The 18,907-nt window shown below is 45.5% G+C and overlaps 1 protein-coding gene across 4 annotated transcripts in view; it reads right to left on the minus strand.

Moving 5' to 3' along the window:
* The window catches only part of RHOQ (ras homolog family member Q), an 84,097-nt gene that overhangs the window by 36,706 nt on the left and 28,484 nt on the right, over positions 1-18,907 (minus strand). For all 4 annotated transcript variants that reach the window (XM_033936772.1, XM_033936773.1, XM_033936770.1 and 1 more), the window contains exon 3: positions 758-922. In XM_033936772.1, the coding sequence (XP_033792663.1) occupies positions 758-922 (165 nt within the window). The remainder of the gene's footprint in view (positions 1-757; positions 923-18,907) is intronic.

Below are 18,907 nucleotides of genomic sequence, written 5' to 3' on the forward strand. Positions count from 1 at the left end.
ATGCATGGTAAACATCCTATTAGCTAGACTGCAGCAACGCAACGCCAGGTCCAAGGCAGCACTGAAGAGTAGGGGGAGCCCCCAACGCAACCCCCTTGCTCCCGGTAGCGTTCAAAGAACAACCAATATGATAAAAGGGATGGACCTCCTCTCATACGAGGAAGACTAATGAAGTTAGGGCTCTTAAGAAATGGCCTATTATGTTATGAAAGAATGGTGAGTCACCGGTTTTCTAATACATTATATGTTTCTATGTTATGAAAGAATGAATTAGATCATTAAGGAAGGGAGTCTGGTACATGGTACCATTCATTCCCCATTGATATGTCCTGGTCACAAAGTAGACAGTTCCAGAGCATATCCTTTGCTCATCATAGAGTAGGCATAAAGCCGCCTGCCAGGGTGTATGCATATCAACCCTTTGCCATGGCCACCACCTTGGGCCACTCGCTCTCCACTCCCTTGGAGACACTTGCAATGCAGCCACACGGGCTTCCGTCCACATGGATCTCTGAACATTCCTGCCTTGACCAGGTACGTCAGACCTTTTACTCGTTCATAAGCACAGCCTTATAGAGAGACAGAGCATAGCCTAGATTGCCAAGAAAGGAATAATTGGTGCAAAATTCAACTGTGTTTGGTCCGTGGAACTGCACAACGGAACATGGGAATAGCCAGACTAGACCTTCAGTGCAAACCACACAATCAATATTTAGCTAAAACTTGCAACTTTTTCATAACTTGAAACAAATCATACCTGGGTTCCCACTAATAAAAAAGGTACATTTGGTGCATATTCTTTTAATTCTGGTACCCACTCTTCCTTCACGTTTTGAAATGAGGCAGGATTCACCACTGAGAAGCAGATGAGGAAAACGTCAGTCATAGGATACGAGAGAGGTCGCAGACGGTCATAATCTTCCTAGGATAAGAGAAAAAGATTGCTTTAGTCAAAGCTCTTTCCTGCTAACTTTTATGTTAATCATTTATTCAACAGTTATATTATACTAAGACTATGTGTAAACTTAAGACTAATAAGAGAATCAGTACTAGGGCTGGTTGAAACGTAATGAAACTGCCGCTGGTTTTCTTTCCAAGAAGTAGACATGGCAACATTGTACTGGTTCTTGAAAAGCTCATAACTCGTTTATGAACCTGCAGTTGGACTGCCATGGTCGTCTTCATTGTTGGGTCACAGCAAGAGGAAGAACTTCGTATGTTTCGTGTTTCTGGAGTGTCTATGAGAGTACTCCAGAGTAGTGCTGCCTGATTCAGGAAAATATATTTCGATTCGATTCAGCCTATTGAATCGATTTTTCGATTCGATTTTCCTGCACAATTAGGTGGGTTTTTGTTTTTTTTTACAAACATCCTGGTGGGTTTATTTTATAGCCTCTTCACCCCCTTTGCCCTTTCCTACCCACACTGGTGCTGTGGTGTAAACAAAATAAACAAACAAAAAAGACTTTTCCTCTCTCTGTTAAATCCTAGCTCAGTTCTGGCAGGATACAAATTTCAAATCTGACACATTATAATCACAAAACAGAAAATAAAATTATTTATTTTTACCTTTTGTTGTCTGGTCATTTTTCAAATCATGTTGGTCCCAGGCTCTGCAACAAGCTTGCCCAGGGTCTCTTGCCCAGATCCACCATCTCTCCTTTTCTCAACTACCCTGTCATCCAGCATCTCTCCCTCCTTCCCCACCAGCTCTCCCTTTCTCTTTCTAACTACCCTCCTATCCAGTATCTCTATCCCCGCCACACCATTCCTTGTGTCCAACTTCTCTTCCTTTCTGTTCCTTCCCTCCATAAATCCCATTGTCCATCTCTCTCCCTCTCCTGTTTTTAGATCCTTGTTTCTTCTATTCTCCCCCCCCATCTCCCCCCTCCACCAAGTTCATTTCTCCCATCTATTTTCTCCCCATCTCTCCTCCAGTCCACCAACTCCCCCATCTCAACTATTCCATCCACCACTGCCTTCACCAGAATGTTCAGCACCTGAATATCTTTGTATTTGTCTTGTAAATCCATAAATCGGTGATAAGCTTTAATAGCTTCTGAAAACTCTCCTATATCAGTACTGGTAAGAATGTAGTTTTCCCAAATCTGACAGTGCTCATAGTTGCATTTGATTGCTTCTTGCAAAGTTCGGAAAGCTTTAACTACCTTTATTTTGACATTACTGTACAGCGTGCTGCCATTGGCGGTAGCGATTCACTCCTGCCACCACTCTTTGCATCTTCTCTCCACTGCGGCCCGCCCTCAGTGAAAACTTCCTGTTTCCGCTTGGGCAGCCGAATGGAGAGAAGATGCCCAGAGTAGCGGCAGGGTAGTGAATTGCATTTGCTACTGCCGCTTTTGCCTGGCCACGGAGAGGAGAAATACTTGTGGCCGGGAAGGAAAGAGCCTTGATGCCACCGATCTGCACCAGAGATCCGTTCGGGATTTCCCTCTGCCACCGGAGTCCTTGCTTCAATGTAACTTCCGGTTTTGCAAAACTGGAAGTTACATCAGAAGCAAGGACTCCGGTGGCAGAGAGAAAGCCCGAACGGGTCTCTAGCAAGGGGGCCAACGAATCGGTAAGTCTGATTTTCTAAAAAAACAAACCGATTCGAATTGATTCATCCATAGTGAATCGGAGAATCGATTCGAATCACGAATCGGGCAGCACTACTCTAGAGTGTGTGATTGAATTTTGTGTTAAACTTGGAGAAGCAGTGATGAAACTCTTTGAAATGTTAGGGCAAGTGGTGAAACAATTAGCTGTACAACATACTCTTACAGACAAGGCATAGGGGTATGGTCTGGGCAGGTCCAGGAAGCAGCAACTGAGGCATGAGGGAATGGGTATCCCTCCTGACAAGGCATGGGTGTATGTGTGGGGGTGGGGGAGGGGGTCTAGGCAGGTCCAGGCAGCAGCAACCGAGGCAGGAAGGAGTGAGCATCCCTCCTGCTGATCTTGTACAGGGTGGTGGGGGGGGGGGGGCGGGCAGCAGCAGATGAGGGGGGGGGGGTGTCAGCGGGAGAGGGAACTTTTCCTTCTGCTGCTCTCTTTCCTGGTCAATCAGCTGAGCCGGTAGAACTCGGGGAGATCTGTGGCTCAGTTGATCGGGGCAGGGAGGGAGCCTTGACAGGAGGGAGGAGCTGTACCTAGTGATTACTCTTCGGAGCAAGCACCAGGCACAGTTCCTCCCCCACCCTTTTATTGGTGATTCTTCGCAAAGATAGCATGCATATAATTTGCATGTTATTATGCTGAGAATCGCCAGTAAAATAAAAATCGCTCCCACTAAGGCCACTACATCAACCCACCAGATTTTACTGGTGATTGAGAATCCAGCCTTCAGCAGTTTGCAATTACTGTAAAACGCTTAGATATCTTTTTCTTTTTTTTTTAATAAGGCATATCAAATAAGTTTTGAGCTTTAACTTACCATTGTCATGTTAATGCTAAATGACTTGACCAGGGAGGAGGGGATCAAATTACAGCCTCTGTAGATAGCACTGTATTCTACTACATTGACTCCACCCCTCCCCCATCGCCTCTCTTAATATTGAATGTATGAAGTGAAAATCACAATTCTTCCCTACATTAAATAAATACAATTGTTTCCATCTAGAGCAGGGGTTCTCAATCCAGTACTCGAGGTACACCTAAGCCAGTCAGGTTTTCAGGGATATCTACAATGGAGTATCCATTTGCGGATATCCTAAAAACCTGATAAGTTGGGTGTGCCTCGAGGACTGGACCGAGAACACCTGATCTAAGATAACAATAGAAAGAGGGGAGCAAAATCAATCAAGCCATACTTGAGATTTGGGGAGTGAAGGCAAGACCATACTGGGAACTGAGGGAAGATAGAGCAAAGCATACCAGAATCAGGACTTGGGGAAGGTTAAGAATTTACATGAAATTGAGGAGAGGGGAAACCACATCTGGCATGGATAGACCCAGAATGAAGAGCGCAAAGAGAGGGCAGGGAGTGAAGGCGGTGAGATGGACGAGAGAATATAAGGACGGAGGCCAAGGCCTTGGATGGTGGAAGATGAAGATGGATATGACCAGGGAGGGAGTAGGGAAGTGAAAGAAAAGAACCTTGGACTGGAGGAAGGAGAAAAATCCTGGGAGATCATGTAGGAGAAAGGAAGAAGCAAATGACAAATGAAAGGAGCAGAAAGAGAGATGGAAGAAAAATATCTAAAAAAAAATATCCATTGCTGAAAGAATATACAAAGAATAAGAAACAGAAAAGAAAAAAAATGAAGAATGATAAAGAATACAGTAAAACGAGATTAACAAAACACCAAGCCAGAAAATGAAGTCAGAGATGGTAAATGGTTAGAAATTTAAGGTTAAATTTAGCAAAATAACCTTTCCCTAAAGTGAGTTTTTAAGTTGTCATGCAGTTCTAGACTTGTTTCCTTTTGCATCTAAAATTGATTTGTTTATTTCTCCTTTGCAGAAAAGATGAATTTTGGCCTTAAGTTTCCTTCTGAGCGCCCCTGATCATGCACAGGTATGGGACTCTAAGTGCTGTTCTGGAAGCCAAGCGCAGCAGTTTAATTAGCTTCGCTCATGAGCTGAGCTAAACTGAACTTGAAATTGCATCTCGATATAGACCAATGTAAATGCCACATAAAATGTATCATCTACTGAGACTGAAATAAATTCTACTTTCTGAAACATTAACCCCTTGAGGCTCTACTGGGTATGACCCACTCACTGCCACCTCTCCAGGACACAAGCTGTTGTTTGCTTCTATTTTTAAATATAGGGGGAAATTTTAAAGTAATTTTTGCACATACTGTATACCCCTCATTCTATAAACGGGTCAAACGGGATGCTTACCCTCAAATTCAGTATATGACGCCTTATTTTGTGCAAGCAAATCGGTGCACACAGCCAATTTGTGCGCACAACTTGGTTAATAAGCCTAATCAGTACTGATAATTGGCAAGTAACACCTTCTAATTGATGCTAATTGGCATTAATTAAAAGTTACAGACACAGCTTGGTAGATGTGTGCTATAAAAGAAGTGTTTCCCAATCCTGTCCTGGAGGACCACCAGCTAGTCGGGTTTTTGGGATAACCCTAATGAATATGCATGAAAGAGATTTGCAGATAATAGAGATGATAAGCATGCAAATCTGCTCCATGCATATTCATTAGGGCTATCCTGAAAACCTGACTGGCTGGTGGTCCTCCAGGACAGGGTTGGGAACCGCTGCAAAGTGGTGCGCTCCAGTTCTAGTGAGCGAATCTGAAAAAAGGGCATGGTCGGGGGAGGAGCATGGGCAGATCATGGGTGTGTTTTGTCCAAAAACATTTTTTTGGCCCCGTAATTATTTAAAAATCATGTACTAATTCAGGGGCCTCAAAGTCCCTCCTCGAGGGCTGCAATCCAGTCGGGTTTTCAGGATTTCCCCCCATGAATATGCATGAGATCTATGTGCAAGCACTGCTTTCAATGCGTATTTACTGGGGAAATCCTGAAAACCCGACTGGATTGCGGCCCTTTGAGATCCCTGAAATTCATTCAATTTATAAAGCTGTTGCAGTCAGTGCACACACTTTAATCCCGGCAGTTCAACACATTAATTCTATCTATACACTTTCTTTCCATTTTGGTTTTTTATTTTTCTCACATTGGGCATATTTGTAATTTTACCCACTTTAAAATTGGTTTAAGGCTGATAGAGCCCATAACTACTTCCATTATGGCAGATCATCCAATCAGAACTTTTTCACTTTATTGTTTATTTCCTCCCATCTAAACCAGTCCCCTTCTTTCACATCAGACCTTCTTTGCAGTCTGCATTCTTTTCATACACGTGCTCATTTCATTTCCATTATATATGGTTTAGTTTACTTTTCTTTTTTGACCGTTTGTTTTTGAGCATCAATTTTATCAATACTGTTATATCTCTGGGCTTGATTAATGCGCATGCCCGCACTGTCACTTTGCTTTTTGTCTTTTTGATTTTTTAAATTCCGTTTCACATTTATTTTTATGGATATGTTCATTTTGGGGTCCTTTTATTAAGGTGCACTAACCGATTTAGCGTGCGCTAAATGCTAAGACATCCATTATGTTCTTATGGGCATCTTAGCATAGAGCAAAAAGAGAAGTTTTTAGAGGAGGGGATAGGGCGGGAGGTGGGCCGACTTAGACATAGTCGTACAGCAGGTATAACCAAAGGTGTAGGCAGGTTGCCTAGTCGGCACTTATACATTTTGACTTAGACCACAGTTCTTCAACCGCCGGTCTGCGGACCGGTGTCGGTCCGCAGAAAATTTCTTCCGGTCTGCGCAGGGCCGGCGAGATCAAGTCGGCAGTTAAATTTCCTGCCGACTGCGGTTCCTGCTCATTAATGTTCCTCCCAGCCTCAGGCGATCAAGATAGGCTGCCAACGTCGGGGCCTTCCCTCTGTGAGTCTCGTCTGTTCGGAAACAGGAAGTTGAAACAAAATAGGCGGGACTCAGAGAGTGAAGGTCCCGACGTCGGCAGCGTGTCTTGATCGCCACGGGGAAGTTGCGATTAGACCGGAGAGAGCTGCAGATTCAGGTGGAGGGAGATGGTCAGCGTGTGCGAACAAGATCCTGGGGAGCCTTCATAGTGGCTGTCTCCCCTCCCACTAGCTCTCCAATTTGCCAGGGCAGTGATTTACCGGCAACTTCCTGCAGGCAAGTACCGAGAGCTGCTGGAAGGGGAGGAAGCCACTGTAGGAGGCTGGGAAGGTGCTGGAAAAGGGAGAGCTGTTACTGGACTTGAAGGGAGTTAGAAGGAGAGATGCTGCTGGAAGGGGAGGAGGGAAAGGTATGGGAAGAGAGTTACTGTTGGATAGAGGGAGGAGGGAAGGGAGAAGAAGGAGATATGCTGCTGGGAGGGGAGGAGGGAAAGGGATGGGAAGAGAGTTAATGTTGGATAGAGGGAGGAGGGAAGGGAGAAGAAGGAGAGATGCTGCTGGGAGGGGAGGAGGGAAAGGTATGGGAAGAGAGTTACTGCTGGATAGAGGGAGGAGGGAAGGGAGAAGAAGGAGATATGCTGCTGGGAGGGGAGGAGGGAAAGGGATGGGAAGAGAGTTAATGTTGGATAGAGGGAGGAGGGAAGGGAGAAGAAGGAGAGATGCTGCTGGGAGCGAGAAGGGAAAGGGATGGGAAGAGAGTTAATGTTGGATAGAGGGAGGAGGGAAGGGAGAAGGAAAAAAAGGAAGGAGGGTAGGGAGAAAGAAAAAAGGAAGGAAACAGCTGGCAGGGAGATTACAGGAGGGGAAGGGGGTCAGGGTGGAATGGAGAGATCAGATGAGAGAAAGGGGAGAGAGAGGAATGAGAAAGTAGAGAGACATTGATGCTGGAAAGGGGGTGAGCAGAGAAATGAGAGAGGGATAAAGATGCTAGATCTGGTGTAGGAGAGATAAAAATGAAGAAGGCAGTGAAGCTGGAATGAATGATGTAAAAAGGAGAGAGGAGGATGGACAAGGAAGAGGGGCATAGAAAGAAGTCAGATACATATGGAAGGGGGAGAGGACAGACATTGGATGGAACGGGCAGATGGTGGAAGGAAAAGAGTGAAAAGAAGATGAAAGCAGAAACCAGAGACAACAAAAGGTAGAAAAAAATAATTTTATTTCTATTTTGTCATTACAATATATCAGATTTGAATTATATATCCTGCTAGAGACATAACTGGGGACTGCAGTATTCTGTTAGCATGATATTTCTATGTAGCATTCTAAAATAACTTGGCTTGTTCAGTTTTCTTGATAGTAGAGGGGATATATGTGAAGGGGAGGGGAGACAGGGGTTTTGTTGGTCCGTGCTCTGTATATTTGTATTTATAAAATCACAATTGTTCAGAATATTGTTTCTTTTTATACTTTAATAAAATACGTTCAATATAAAATCATAATTGCGGCTTGTGCAGATGGGATCAGATGGTTTGCGGGGACCGAGCTCGCGGAGATGGAGCGTAAACGGGGTTTTAAAATTTTAGTCCTAGTAGTTTGCCGGTCCACAAAATAATTATTTTATTTCTGCCGGTCCACGGGTGCAAAAAGGTTGAAGAACACTGACTTAGACCAAGTCAAAACAGGTATAAGTGCCGAAAAAGGGCCTGCTGAGCTGATGGCGGCTGCCGCGATCAGCTCAGCGGCCCAGCAACCTATCCACCTCACTACAGCAACCATCACAGCAGGAGAGATGGCTCATCTCCCCTGCTGCGATGCCGATCACCTCTCTACCTGAACTGCCATGACCCGCAGCAGGAGAGATGCCCAATCTCTCCTGCCGCAGTTTGTAGCAGTTCGGGTAGAGGGGTGATTGCATCGCAGCAGGGCTGATAGCGATGCATCATCCCCCCAACAAGATCGGGCAGGAGGGAGCCCAAGTCCTCCTGGCCTGGCGACCCCCTCAAAACCGACTACGATTGGGCCAGGAGGGAGCCCAAGCCCTCCTGGCCCGGCAACCCCCACCCAGCCGACTACGATCTGGGCAGGAGGGAGCCCAAGCCCTCTTGCCTAGGCGACCCCTCTACCTCCCACCCCCATTAAGATCTAGGCAAGAGGAATCCCAGGCCCTCCTGCCCTTGGCGCACTCCCCTCCCACAATTGCCCCTCAAACTCCCGATCGACCCCCCCCACCCTGTACCTGTAAAAATGTTGGCCAGACGGACATCAAATGTTGGCCAGACGGACATCAAATGTTGGCCAGACGGACGTCAAATGTTGGCCAGACGGACGTCAAATGGCGGGCCTTAGGGCCTGATTGGCCCAGGCGCCTCAAACCGCGCCCACAGGTGGGGCCTGAGGTGCCTGGGCCAACCGGAATCGGCCCATGGGCTGGGCTCTCTGCCCTGCAATCCGTCCTGCCTGCTTCCCCCCGAATGCCGCCCTACTTGATCTTCTCCCTGAATGCCGCCCTGCTCTGCCCCGATCTTCCCTGAATTTCTCCTGCCCTTCCCCGGCCTATGAGCCCATGGTTTTAACCTGCGGGCTCGCAGGGCTAAAAACAATAAAAAAGTTAAAATTTAAAAAAAAAACCCCGGCCCTGGCTCGGACGGGCATGTGCCCATCTATAGATGGTCTGTGCATGCGCGCAGATCGCACAACAGCGATCCGTGCAGGCAGATGGGGTGTTCCGCCGATCGCCTCCATCTGCATATTGGGGCTTCGAGAATTGGTCAGACCTGCCCGGATTGGACCCAATCGGGCAGGATAGTGAATCTGGCCCAATGTACTCAGGGCAATGGGGGATTAAGTGACTCGCCCAGGGTCACAAGGAGCAGTGTGGGATTTGAACCCACAACCTCAGGGTGCCGAGACCATTGCTATAACTACTACAACACTCCTTCCAGTTATTATTGTGAACCACCATGATGGCAGGTACCCTTAGCAGTATATCAAATAAAAGTATTCCGAACCTCTCATGCAAACTTAGTGCCGCCTTCAACAAAAGACTGCTCAAGCAGCAGAAGAAAGCAAAAACACCCCCCACAAAAACACACAACTCGGCACCAATCGTGAAGCTTCCTGTTAAAAAAAGATTTCTAAATTAGAAGTCATTGATTACCATTCTCTTAACGTGAAAAAAAAATTTAAGTGGCTTATTCACTTTTTTTTAGCCTTTTTAAAACAGGAGTTCTGTCTCAAAGGGATATAAAAAGGACTTTGTGGAGAAGTTTGGTTAAAGCTCCTACGATGAAAAAACTAAAATTACACCCTGGCAGCTTTTTTAGTTTGTGATCTCTGAGTTACTAAGCCATCTGTTTGCTTTGTGACTTATAGAGGCATACAACTGAGAAGGTCCTCAATCGGAACCATCTGGTTTTTAGACAGGGAACAGAAATAGATCTAAACCAGAGCTCCACAAGGAATCTAACCTTCAGCCATTGAAGGGAAACCACTACTCCTGACGGATTGCTGAAGGGCACCAAGCTTGACCTCTGCAAATTACAGGCCCTTTCTCTAACTCTAAATAGGAACGCATTACAAGAAAGACAGCAGGATGGCAGAGTGAGCCTGCCTGCATTTCTAACATCAACTGTCTACCTCTACCAAAGAGATAAAGAGATTTAAATGAAAGTGTACCTTGTAAGGATTAGCAGTTATCACCGTTACCCTTGCTTTCATCACAGTGCCCAAGTCAAATCACTAACACATGGCCATACAGATTTTTTGGTACTATTTCCATTTCTCTTTACTCAGTTTAATATACTCCATCACCCCCACCCCCCAAAAAAAAAAAAAGCAATCAGGTGACATAGTAATAGAACAGTTTGACTTATGTTCACTAGTGCCTTCATTTCTTATACGAAATAAAAAAATATCTCTGCACATCATTTGCATGTTATACAAACCAACATATTAAGCTGCTTCAATAAACAATCCTGATCAGGCTTAACCTTAAATATATAAAACCACTCTTCAAGAGATCACGTTATGGTTTGAGCAGCTCAGACACGTGGCTATTGCTCTCATACTTTTTTTATTTATTTATTTTTTATAATTCTTTAATAATTTAACCCCCAAAATTGCAATAATCTCAATACACAATATAGATTACATTAACATAGCACAATTCATAGATGAATACATTTTGAAATAATACATCTTAGCCTTCAAACATTAAAAATAAAAAAAAACATCATCCCTTACCTCTCCCCCCCCCTTCAGGAGGCCTGGTATCTCTTTTCAAAAGGATAGAATAATAAACAACTTAGATCTTTCAAAAAAATTTTTTTTTTCAGTTCAATATATTTTTACTATATATCTGTAATCTTCGCCCATTGATTTGATAAAAGGGCCAACAATCTACATTTTTCACAAACCATTCCTAAGCGATCTCTCACATCTCTTATTATGAGTATATTTGGGGTACGTCATTGCTGGGCCAATGTTAGTCGAGCAGCTATGAATGTCAAGTCCATGAGTTTAAGTTAAGAGGATGATAGACCCTTTACTACAAATCCCAACAATGCCTTGTCAGCACTCATATCAATAGGACTCTGGATTAATTTACTCACATGAAATACTTGCTCCCAATATTTCTTTTCTGGATCTTTAAAAATTATTGGTACTAGAAGACAAGACATGTTTTCAATTATCGCCCCTACCTTATGGAACTCTATACCTCAGTACATTAGAGACATAAAGGACCTCATTTCTTTTAAAAGAGCTTTAAAAACCTATATTTTCAAGGAAGCTTTTAACATATGAATCTCAGATTTACAAATTTTTATTTTTTTAATGCCAGGTTTAATATCCCATAATTTTGCTTTTTTCCCTTCCCTGAGTTATTTTTCCCTTAAATGTATATTTTCCTCTACAAATATATTGTAACTTCCCCCTCTACCCTCTTGTTTCGTGTGTGTTAACCCAGTATGTTTTTTTTTTAATTTAAAGGTCAGTGTATTTCTATTTCTATTTTACTTGAATTGTACATCGCTTAGGTATTTAATAAGCGATTTATCAAGCACTAATAAAACTTGGAAACTTGGACATTCCCACCACATATTATAGAATGTACCTCTTTCCCCACATCCCTTTCGACAAAGATCATTTTTCTCCTTAGTACATTTACTAATTAGAACCGGAGTGAACACGCAGCTCCTGATTGGATAAGGCCTGACTTAGTGCAGGAAGAGACGGTCTGAGCATACCGCAAGTGATTTCCTGCACTCGCAGCACTCTGGCTGCTCTCTTCTGCCTCTCCTGCTGCCCTCTCCTTGTTGGCGGTTCGCGGTCGGAAAATACCATGAATGACCAGGACCGCGAACGACCGGGGGAATACTACCATCTTGCTAAAAGTTTAATAGCCTCTGGTAACCAGAGCTGGTATTGTGACATCATAATTCCACATTCCACCAATGCCTAAGAGCCAACCTCATCAGTGATGTCACAATGGCCTCACTGTCCTTTACTTGGCTCACTTCTACTACATTTTGATTTCTAGAGTGGCGCAGTGGTTAAAGCTACAGCATAAGCACCCTGAGGTTGTGGGTTCAAACCCACGCTGCTCCTCGTGACCCTGGGCAAGTCACTTAATCCCCCCTTTGCCCCGGGTACATTAGATAGATTGTGAGCCCGCTGGGACAGACAGGGAAAAATGCTTGTGTACCTGAATAAATTAATGTAAACCATTCTGGGCTCCCTTGGGAGAACGGTATAGAAAAATGAATAAATAGGACAATGGAGTCAAGTCTTAAGCAGCTTTCGGAGCAGATTTCTAATGTGGATTCCTTACTTGTGGAAATCACGCAGCACACTGGCGAGTTGGAACAGCATGTTTCTTCCATAGAAGACTCAACCGCAACATGTTAAAGTGATCTATTCATGATGTTATTTTTGGATGAAAATTTTTGTAATATTTATATTGCTAATGCTTTTTCTTTTTGTATTGTCTGGCTATTATGTATGTTGATGTTGTGATCTGCCTTGGATAAAGGTGGAATAGAAATAAATAATAAACTATAAGTATAACCACATGCACGCAGCCGAGTTCCTATTTCACCTCTGCACCCTGGGGTTGTGGGTTCAAACCCCGCCGCTGCTCCTTGTGACCCTGGGCAAGTCACTTAATCCTCCATAGCCCCAGGTACGTTAGATAGATTGTGAGCCCACCGGGACAGAGAGGGAAAATCCTTGAGTACCTGATTGTTAAAACCGCTTAGATAACCTTGATAGGCGGTATATAAAATCCTAATAAACTTGAAACTTGAATATTTGGGAAGTATTTTGTTCTTTCCGAGTTGGAGGCAGGGAGCCTCCTGGTTCATAAAGTGATCTCTTATTCCCTCATGCATGTGTGCCGCTGAACATTTACTTCATTAAAAGGGATAACTGTACGGGAAGAGGAAGTGGGGGGCTGCTGCAAGGAGACGGTGTTCACTGATTTACCGAGGGGTTTGTGTTTTGGTTGTTGTTTTTTTTTTTTTAAATGGGACTACTCTACTCATACTGATATTATTGCTTGCATTGCAGTCTATGCACTTTAGGGTAAGCAGGTTTGGGCCAAAGTGGCATTGCCACTTGGGTAGGGACTGGGCACCCAGGGGGGGGGGGGGTGAATATTTGGGAAGTATTTTGTTCTTTAAGATGGGTTTTTGATCCTCCGTGAACTAAGGGCTCCTTTTACGAAGGTGCTCTAGCGGTTTTATCGCACGCTAGCCAAAAAAAATCTACCGCCTGCTCAAAAGGAGGCGGTAGCGGCCAGCTCGCGCTATTCCGGGCGTTGAGCCCCTAGCGCACCTTCGTAAAAGGAGTCCTAAGTCTGCCCTGTGCCTCGGAATTGCCTCACTGATAAAACGGAGTAAAATATTAGCAGCTCTTAAGAGACCTGGGGCCGGAAACCTAGTTATCAGAGGCTGAAACACTGAAATTACAGCAACTCTGGGTTGGGGATGTTTGTTATTCTGCTGCAGATGAGTGCAAGGGGAGCACGTAAGAATTGCCATATTGAGACAGACCAAATGTCTATCAAGCCCAGTATCCTGTTTCCAACAGTGGTCACTCCGGTTCATAGTCAAAAGCCTGCGCCGACAAAGGCGCGCCATGACAACTGAGCGCAAGGTGGAAGCCCGCGCCGAAGAAAAACAGTGTTTTAAGGGGCTCTGACGGGGGGTGTTGGTGGGGAACCCCCCAACTTTACTGAATACAGATCGTACAGATCGCGCTGGCGTTGTGCAGCGTTGGGGGGGGGGGGGTTTGGGGGGTTATAACCCCCCCTCATTATACTGAAAACTTCACTTTTTCTCTGTTTTTTAGGAAAAAAGTGAAGTTTTCAGTATAATGTGGGGGATTACAACCCCCCAAACCCCTCACAACGCCAGCGCGATCTGTATTCAGTAAAGTAGGGGGGGGATCCCCCACACACACCCCGTTGGAGCCCCTTAAAACACTGTTTTTCTTCGGCGCGGACTTCCGCCTTGCGCTCAGTTGTCTCGGCGCACCTTTGTCGGCGCGCGCTTTTGACCTGTCACCGGTCACTCCAGGTCATAAGCACCTGGCAAAACCCCAAGAAGTAAAAAGAGATTTTGTGCTGCTTATCCTAGGAGTAAGCAGTGCATTTCCCCCAAGCCATCTCAGTGTGCAAAGGTTTACCAGCAGATAACGCATGCCTGCAGCTTTGTAAACCTGTGTGCCCATTTCGGCGCGGACAGCAGCACACGTTGGTCCTTCCAGCTAGCAGTTCAGCCGCGTATGCAGGTTTTCTGCGGAGTAGGCGAGCATGCTTTCCACGATGCGTAAGAGAGCACTGTGATTCTGTCTATCACAGCTCAACTGCAAGACTCCCAAGCCAGGCCCCTTGTGGGCCAAAACACGATCGCGTCAAGTCAATCGCAATAAAAAGAGACCGAATATCATTGGTCACCTTTGTTGTTGTTTTTTTGGTATATTAATAGAAACCAGAAGTTTTAGGGCTCCTTTTACAAAGGCGCGTTAGGGCCTTAAGGAGAGGAGTGTGTGGCGCAGGGAGAGGAGTGTGTGGCGCAGTGGTTGGATCTACAGCCTCAGCACCCTGGGGTTGTGGGTTCAAACCCCGCGCTGCTCCTTGTGACCCTGGGCAAGTCACTTAATCCTCCATAGCCCCAGGTACGTTAGATAGATTGTGAGCCCACCGGGACAGAGAGGTAAAAATGCTTGAGTACCTGATTGTAAAAAAACCGCTTAGATAACCTTGATAGGCGGTATATAAAACCTAATAAACTTGAAACTTAACGCTCGGAATAGCGCACGCTAAATCGCCGCGTGCGCTAGCCGCTGCTGCCTCCTTTTAAGCAGGGCGGTAATTTTTCGCCTAGCGCACGCCAATCCGGTGCGGGGGCTAAACACTCTAGCGCACCTTTGTAAAAGGAGCCCCTAGACTGACTCAAATTTCAACTCATAATTTTGATTACCGGCACATAAGATACACCTCATATTTTAAGAGTATTTTGAGGGGAAAAAAGTGTCCCCTATACTCTCCTGTTTATGCTCTTGTTGTTTTCATAATAAATGAAGCTCCCTAATCTTGTATTTGTCCCGTTTGTCTGTGTTAAACAGATTGTAGTTGCAGCAGTCAGGAAGTAGGACCGATGCTAGGAAGACTTCTACGATCTGTGCCCCAAAACTGGCCAGGGAATGATAAATGAAGTGGAGCCTGTGCACTGCGCCAAATTCAACTCTGGCCCACTTTGTTAGGCAGACTGGATGGACTGCCAACACTTACTAAGACCAAAAAGGTCAGGGCTCTTCAGCTTGGAAAGGAGACGGCTGAGGGGAGATAGGATTGAAGTCTACAAAATCCCGAGTGGAGCAGAAAGGGTACAAGTGGATCGATTTTTCTCTCTGTCAAAAATGACAAAGACTAGGGGACACTCGATGAAACTGCAGGGAAATACTTTCTAAACCAAGAGGAGGAAATATTTTTTTCATTCAGAGAATAGTTATGCTCTGGAACGCGTTGCCAGAGGATGTGGTAAGAGCGGATAGCGTAGCTGGTTTTAAGAAAGGTTTGGACAAGTTCCTGGAGGAAAAGTCATCGGTAGCATGGAATGTTGCTACTCCTTGGGTTTTGGCCAGGTACTAGTGACTTGGATTGGCCACCGTGAGAATGGGCTACTGGGCTTGATGGACCATTGGTCTGACCCAGTAAGGCTATTCTTATGTTTCTTATGTAAGATCTGTGGAGTGGAGCTGGTCTCTTATGTGTTATGTATACATCTATTAGTGCTACAGGGCTTCTAAAGGGAGGCTAGAATCAGAAATCCATGGATCCTAAATCTAGAAGTTACTCTGACTTATTTTGTTTTCTTTTTTTGGCTTTCAGTTTCCTGTAAAGCATATGCCAGAGCATATCTTTATTCCTGTTAAATGCATGTTTCAGTAAAGCTCTGAAGGATGCCCAGAACATAATGTAACTTGTGCTGGTAAAGGGCCCCCTACCTGATAATTTGCTGAGAAGCCAAGATGCTGCCCTCCGGCTGGCCAGAATGCCCACACACAACATGAGCTGTGGGCAACAGTGAGAAAAATATGCATGTGAAAAAAAAAAAAAAAGAGCCTGTTCCTCAGCTGCTTTGGATTACTTTGTACTCGTAGTTTAATTTTCTGGATGTGTCGAGAGAAATGATTGTGACATCACTTCCAGCATTAGACTGCAGCCAGATAACACACATGCCTGCAGCTTTGTAAACTTGTATGCTTTTTGAAAGCATGCCTTGTGCCTGTTTCACAAAACAAGAACAACACAGACCAACAAAAAAATAATTAAAAAAAAATAAAATTCTAGGGTTATTTGGGGTGCCGATTCATAAAATTGCATTGGATATACCGCATCAGCTCTAGTTTCTTAGATATTGTTGAATTTATGCCTTTGGGATATTAGAGCCAAACATGAACATTGGGCAAAAAAAAGATTGGCCTCCGAGGGAATATATGGTGGTTGGAGGACAAATTGTAATCAATGAATCTTCCCAACCATGCCTCTGACTCTCTCACCCCAGTACCGACTCTTTATTGCAACGCCAGATCTGCATGCAACAAGACTCAAATTTTGAAGGACCTACTTGAGGATCTTAACCCTGGATTCTTGTGCATCACGGAATCATGGATTGAAAAAGACGACTTATTTACACAAAATGATCTCTGTTCCCACGGTTACCAAGGCCTCTTCTTCCCCAGAATTAACCGAAAAGGAGGTGGCTTGGCACTCCTCTACAAATCATTCTTCAATGTCCAGCTCCTCGAAAAGAGTAGTCACACCTCACTAGAATATATGCTAGCTTCAGTCAACGATGAACTCCAACCTCACCCACTGGACATCCTGCTACTATATCGTCCACCAACCCCTTGGAACAAATCCTCCGAACTAGTCCTCGAGACCATAACAAACGCCTTCCTTAAATTTCAAAGATTACTGATCATTGGGGATATTAATCTCCACCAAGATGACATCACCAACAAGGATGCGACTGAATTCAATAACTTCCTCCCCTCTCTAGGTTTCCCCCACCACCGCCTCCTTTACAACCCACGAAAAGGGACACACACTAGACATCATCAGCTTCCTCGATCTTATCGATTACAAAACTTCAGTCGATGACACTCGTTGGGAACACGTCCCTTGGTCCGACCACTTCTTAGGGGCTTTTTGTCTCCCCATTTTCATGTCGCACCTTGGAGCCCTACTCCGTATCTCAAATTCCATTACTTTCTGCAAAAAAATTGCGAGCGAATTGTTCTGGACCAAATTTCTCAACCAATTCTCCTCCACTCCTATGCTTGCAGATCCAGAAATCAATTGGCACAACTGGGTCACCTTCTCCGAGACTACCTACCACTCCCTCGCCCCACTATCCACTAAAACTGTCTCCTACTCCCGTAAGGCCCCTTGGTACCTTCCATATCACAGAAAACTGAAGCAGAAATGTCGAGTACTGGAGCACAAATAGAAAAAATCTAAATCCTCTACAGACAAACAGTCCTGGAGAGTCATTAAGTTCTACAATACAGTACTAAAAAAAGCAAGGAAAAGCTTCTACGGTGATAAAAATCTCCAGATCCAACAACCAGAGTAGTGCATTGTTTAACATCTGGCGCTCCTTAACCTCTAAAAATGACTCCACCATGCCCCCCTCCTTTCCATCAGCTGATGATCTAGCAAAATTCTTCAACGAAAAGGTCACTACCTTAAGATGCTCCTTCCCACCAGCAGTCTCTTACAACTCCCTGGTGCCCACTGACTCCAACCCTATCCCAGTTGACAGATCCTGGACTGCCTTTGAGCACGTATCCGAATCCCAGTTCTCTAAACTGCTTCAAACTGAAAGCCCTCAACTACACCTTGGACCCATTCCCCTCCTAACTATATGAGAAAATTCCTGCACAGGCCATCTCATCTCTTACCAAACTTATAAACTCTGCCCTACTTTCAGGCCTATTTTCTGCAGAAATGGGACATATTGCCTTGTCCCCACTACTGAAAAAAGCTGACCTAGACTAGAGAATGACACGGGGAAAAAATCTGTCCCCGTCACCGCCCCGTCACCGGCCCACCATCCTCTGCACCGCCCCGTCACCGCCGATCCCTTCACCGCCCCGTCACCGTCACCGCCATCCCTTTCACCGCCCCGTCACCGCCACTGCCATCCCATTCACCGCCCCGTCACCGTCCCCGCTGCATCCATATAAGCCTTTTTCCTTTCACTCCCTCCTTCCAATTTGAGCCGGGAACACTAGCGATCGCACGGTCCCCGCGGCCACTACCTGCCTGCCCGGTCGATCCTGGTGTTTGGCCGGCTCTCTCCCTTCTCCTCACCTTGGTTTGTGGGTTTTCTTTTTCGGCAACCTGCGCGCTTTCCCAGGGAGCCGCACACGCGCGGCTGCTCAGTGTTCGATCTTCTGCTCTGCTGCAACTTCCTGTTTCCGGTTGCGTCAGAGCAGAAGATCGAGGCTGAGCAGCGGCGGGTGTGCGCGGCTCTCTGGTAGCGGGCGGGTCGCCGAGGAGGAGGATCTGCGGACTGGGGTGAGGAGAGGGGAGAGAGCTGGCTGGACACTGGAATCGATTGGGCGGGCGGGTGTGAGCTGCGGGGACCGCGCGATCCTTCATGCCTCACTGCGGGGGACAAGACCATTCACCTCCCCGCGGGCGGTGAATGGCCTTGTCCCCGTCGCTGCAGCGACTGCTAGTTTTCTTCCCCGTTTTCGGCGGGTGACCCGCGGCTAAAATGCGGTGGCCGCGGGTAAACCGCCACCGTGTCATTCTCTAACCTAGACCCCTCCACACCTTCCAACTACCGCCCAATAGCAAATATTCCTCTCCTGACCAAGATGCTAGCGTCCATCATATCTACCCAACTCTCATCCTATTTAGAAATTCTCCATTCTCACCAATATGGCTTTAGACCCAACTTCAGCACTGAATCCC

The sequence above is a fragment of the Geotrypetes seraphini genome, chromosome 3, assembly GCF_902459505.1.
Source record: "Geotrypetes seraphini chromosome 3, aGeoSer1.1, whole genome shotgun sequence".
Lineage (NCBI taxonomy): Eukaryota > Metazoa > Chordata > Amphibia > Gymnophiona > Dermophiidae > Geotrypetes > Geotrypetes seraphini.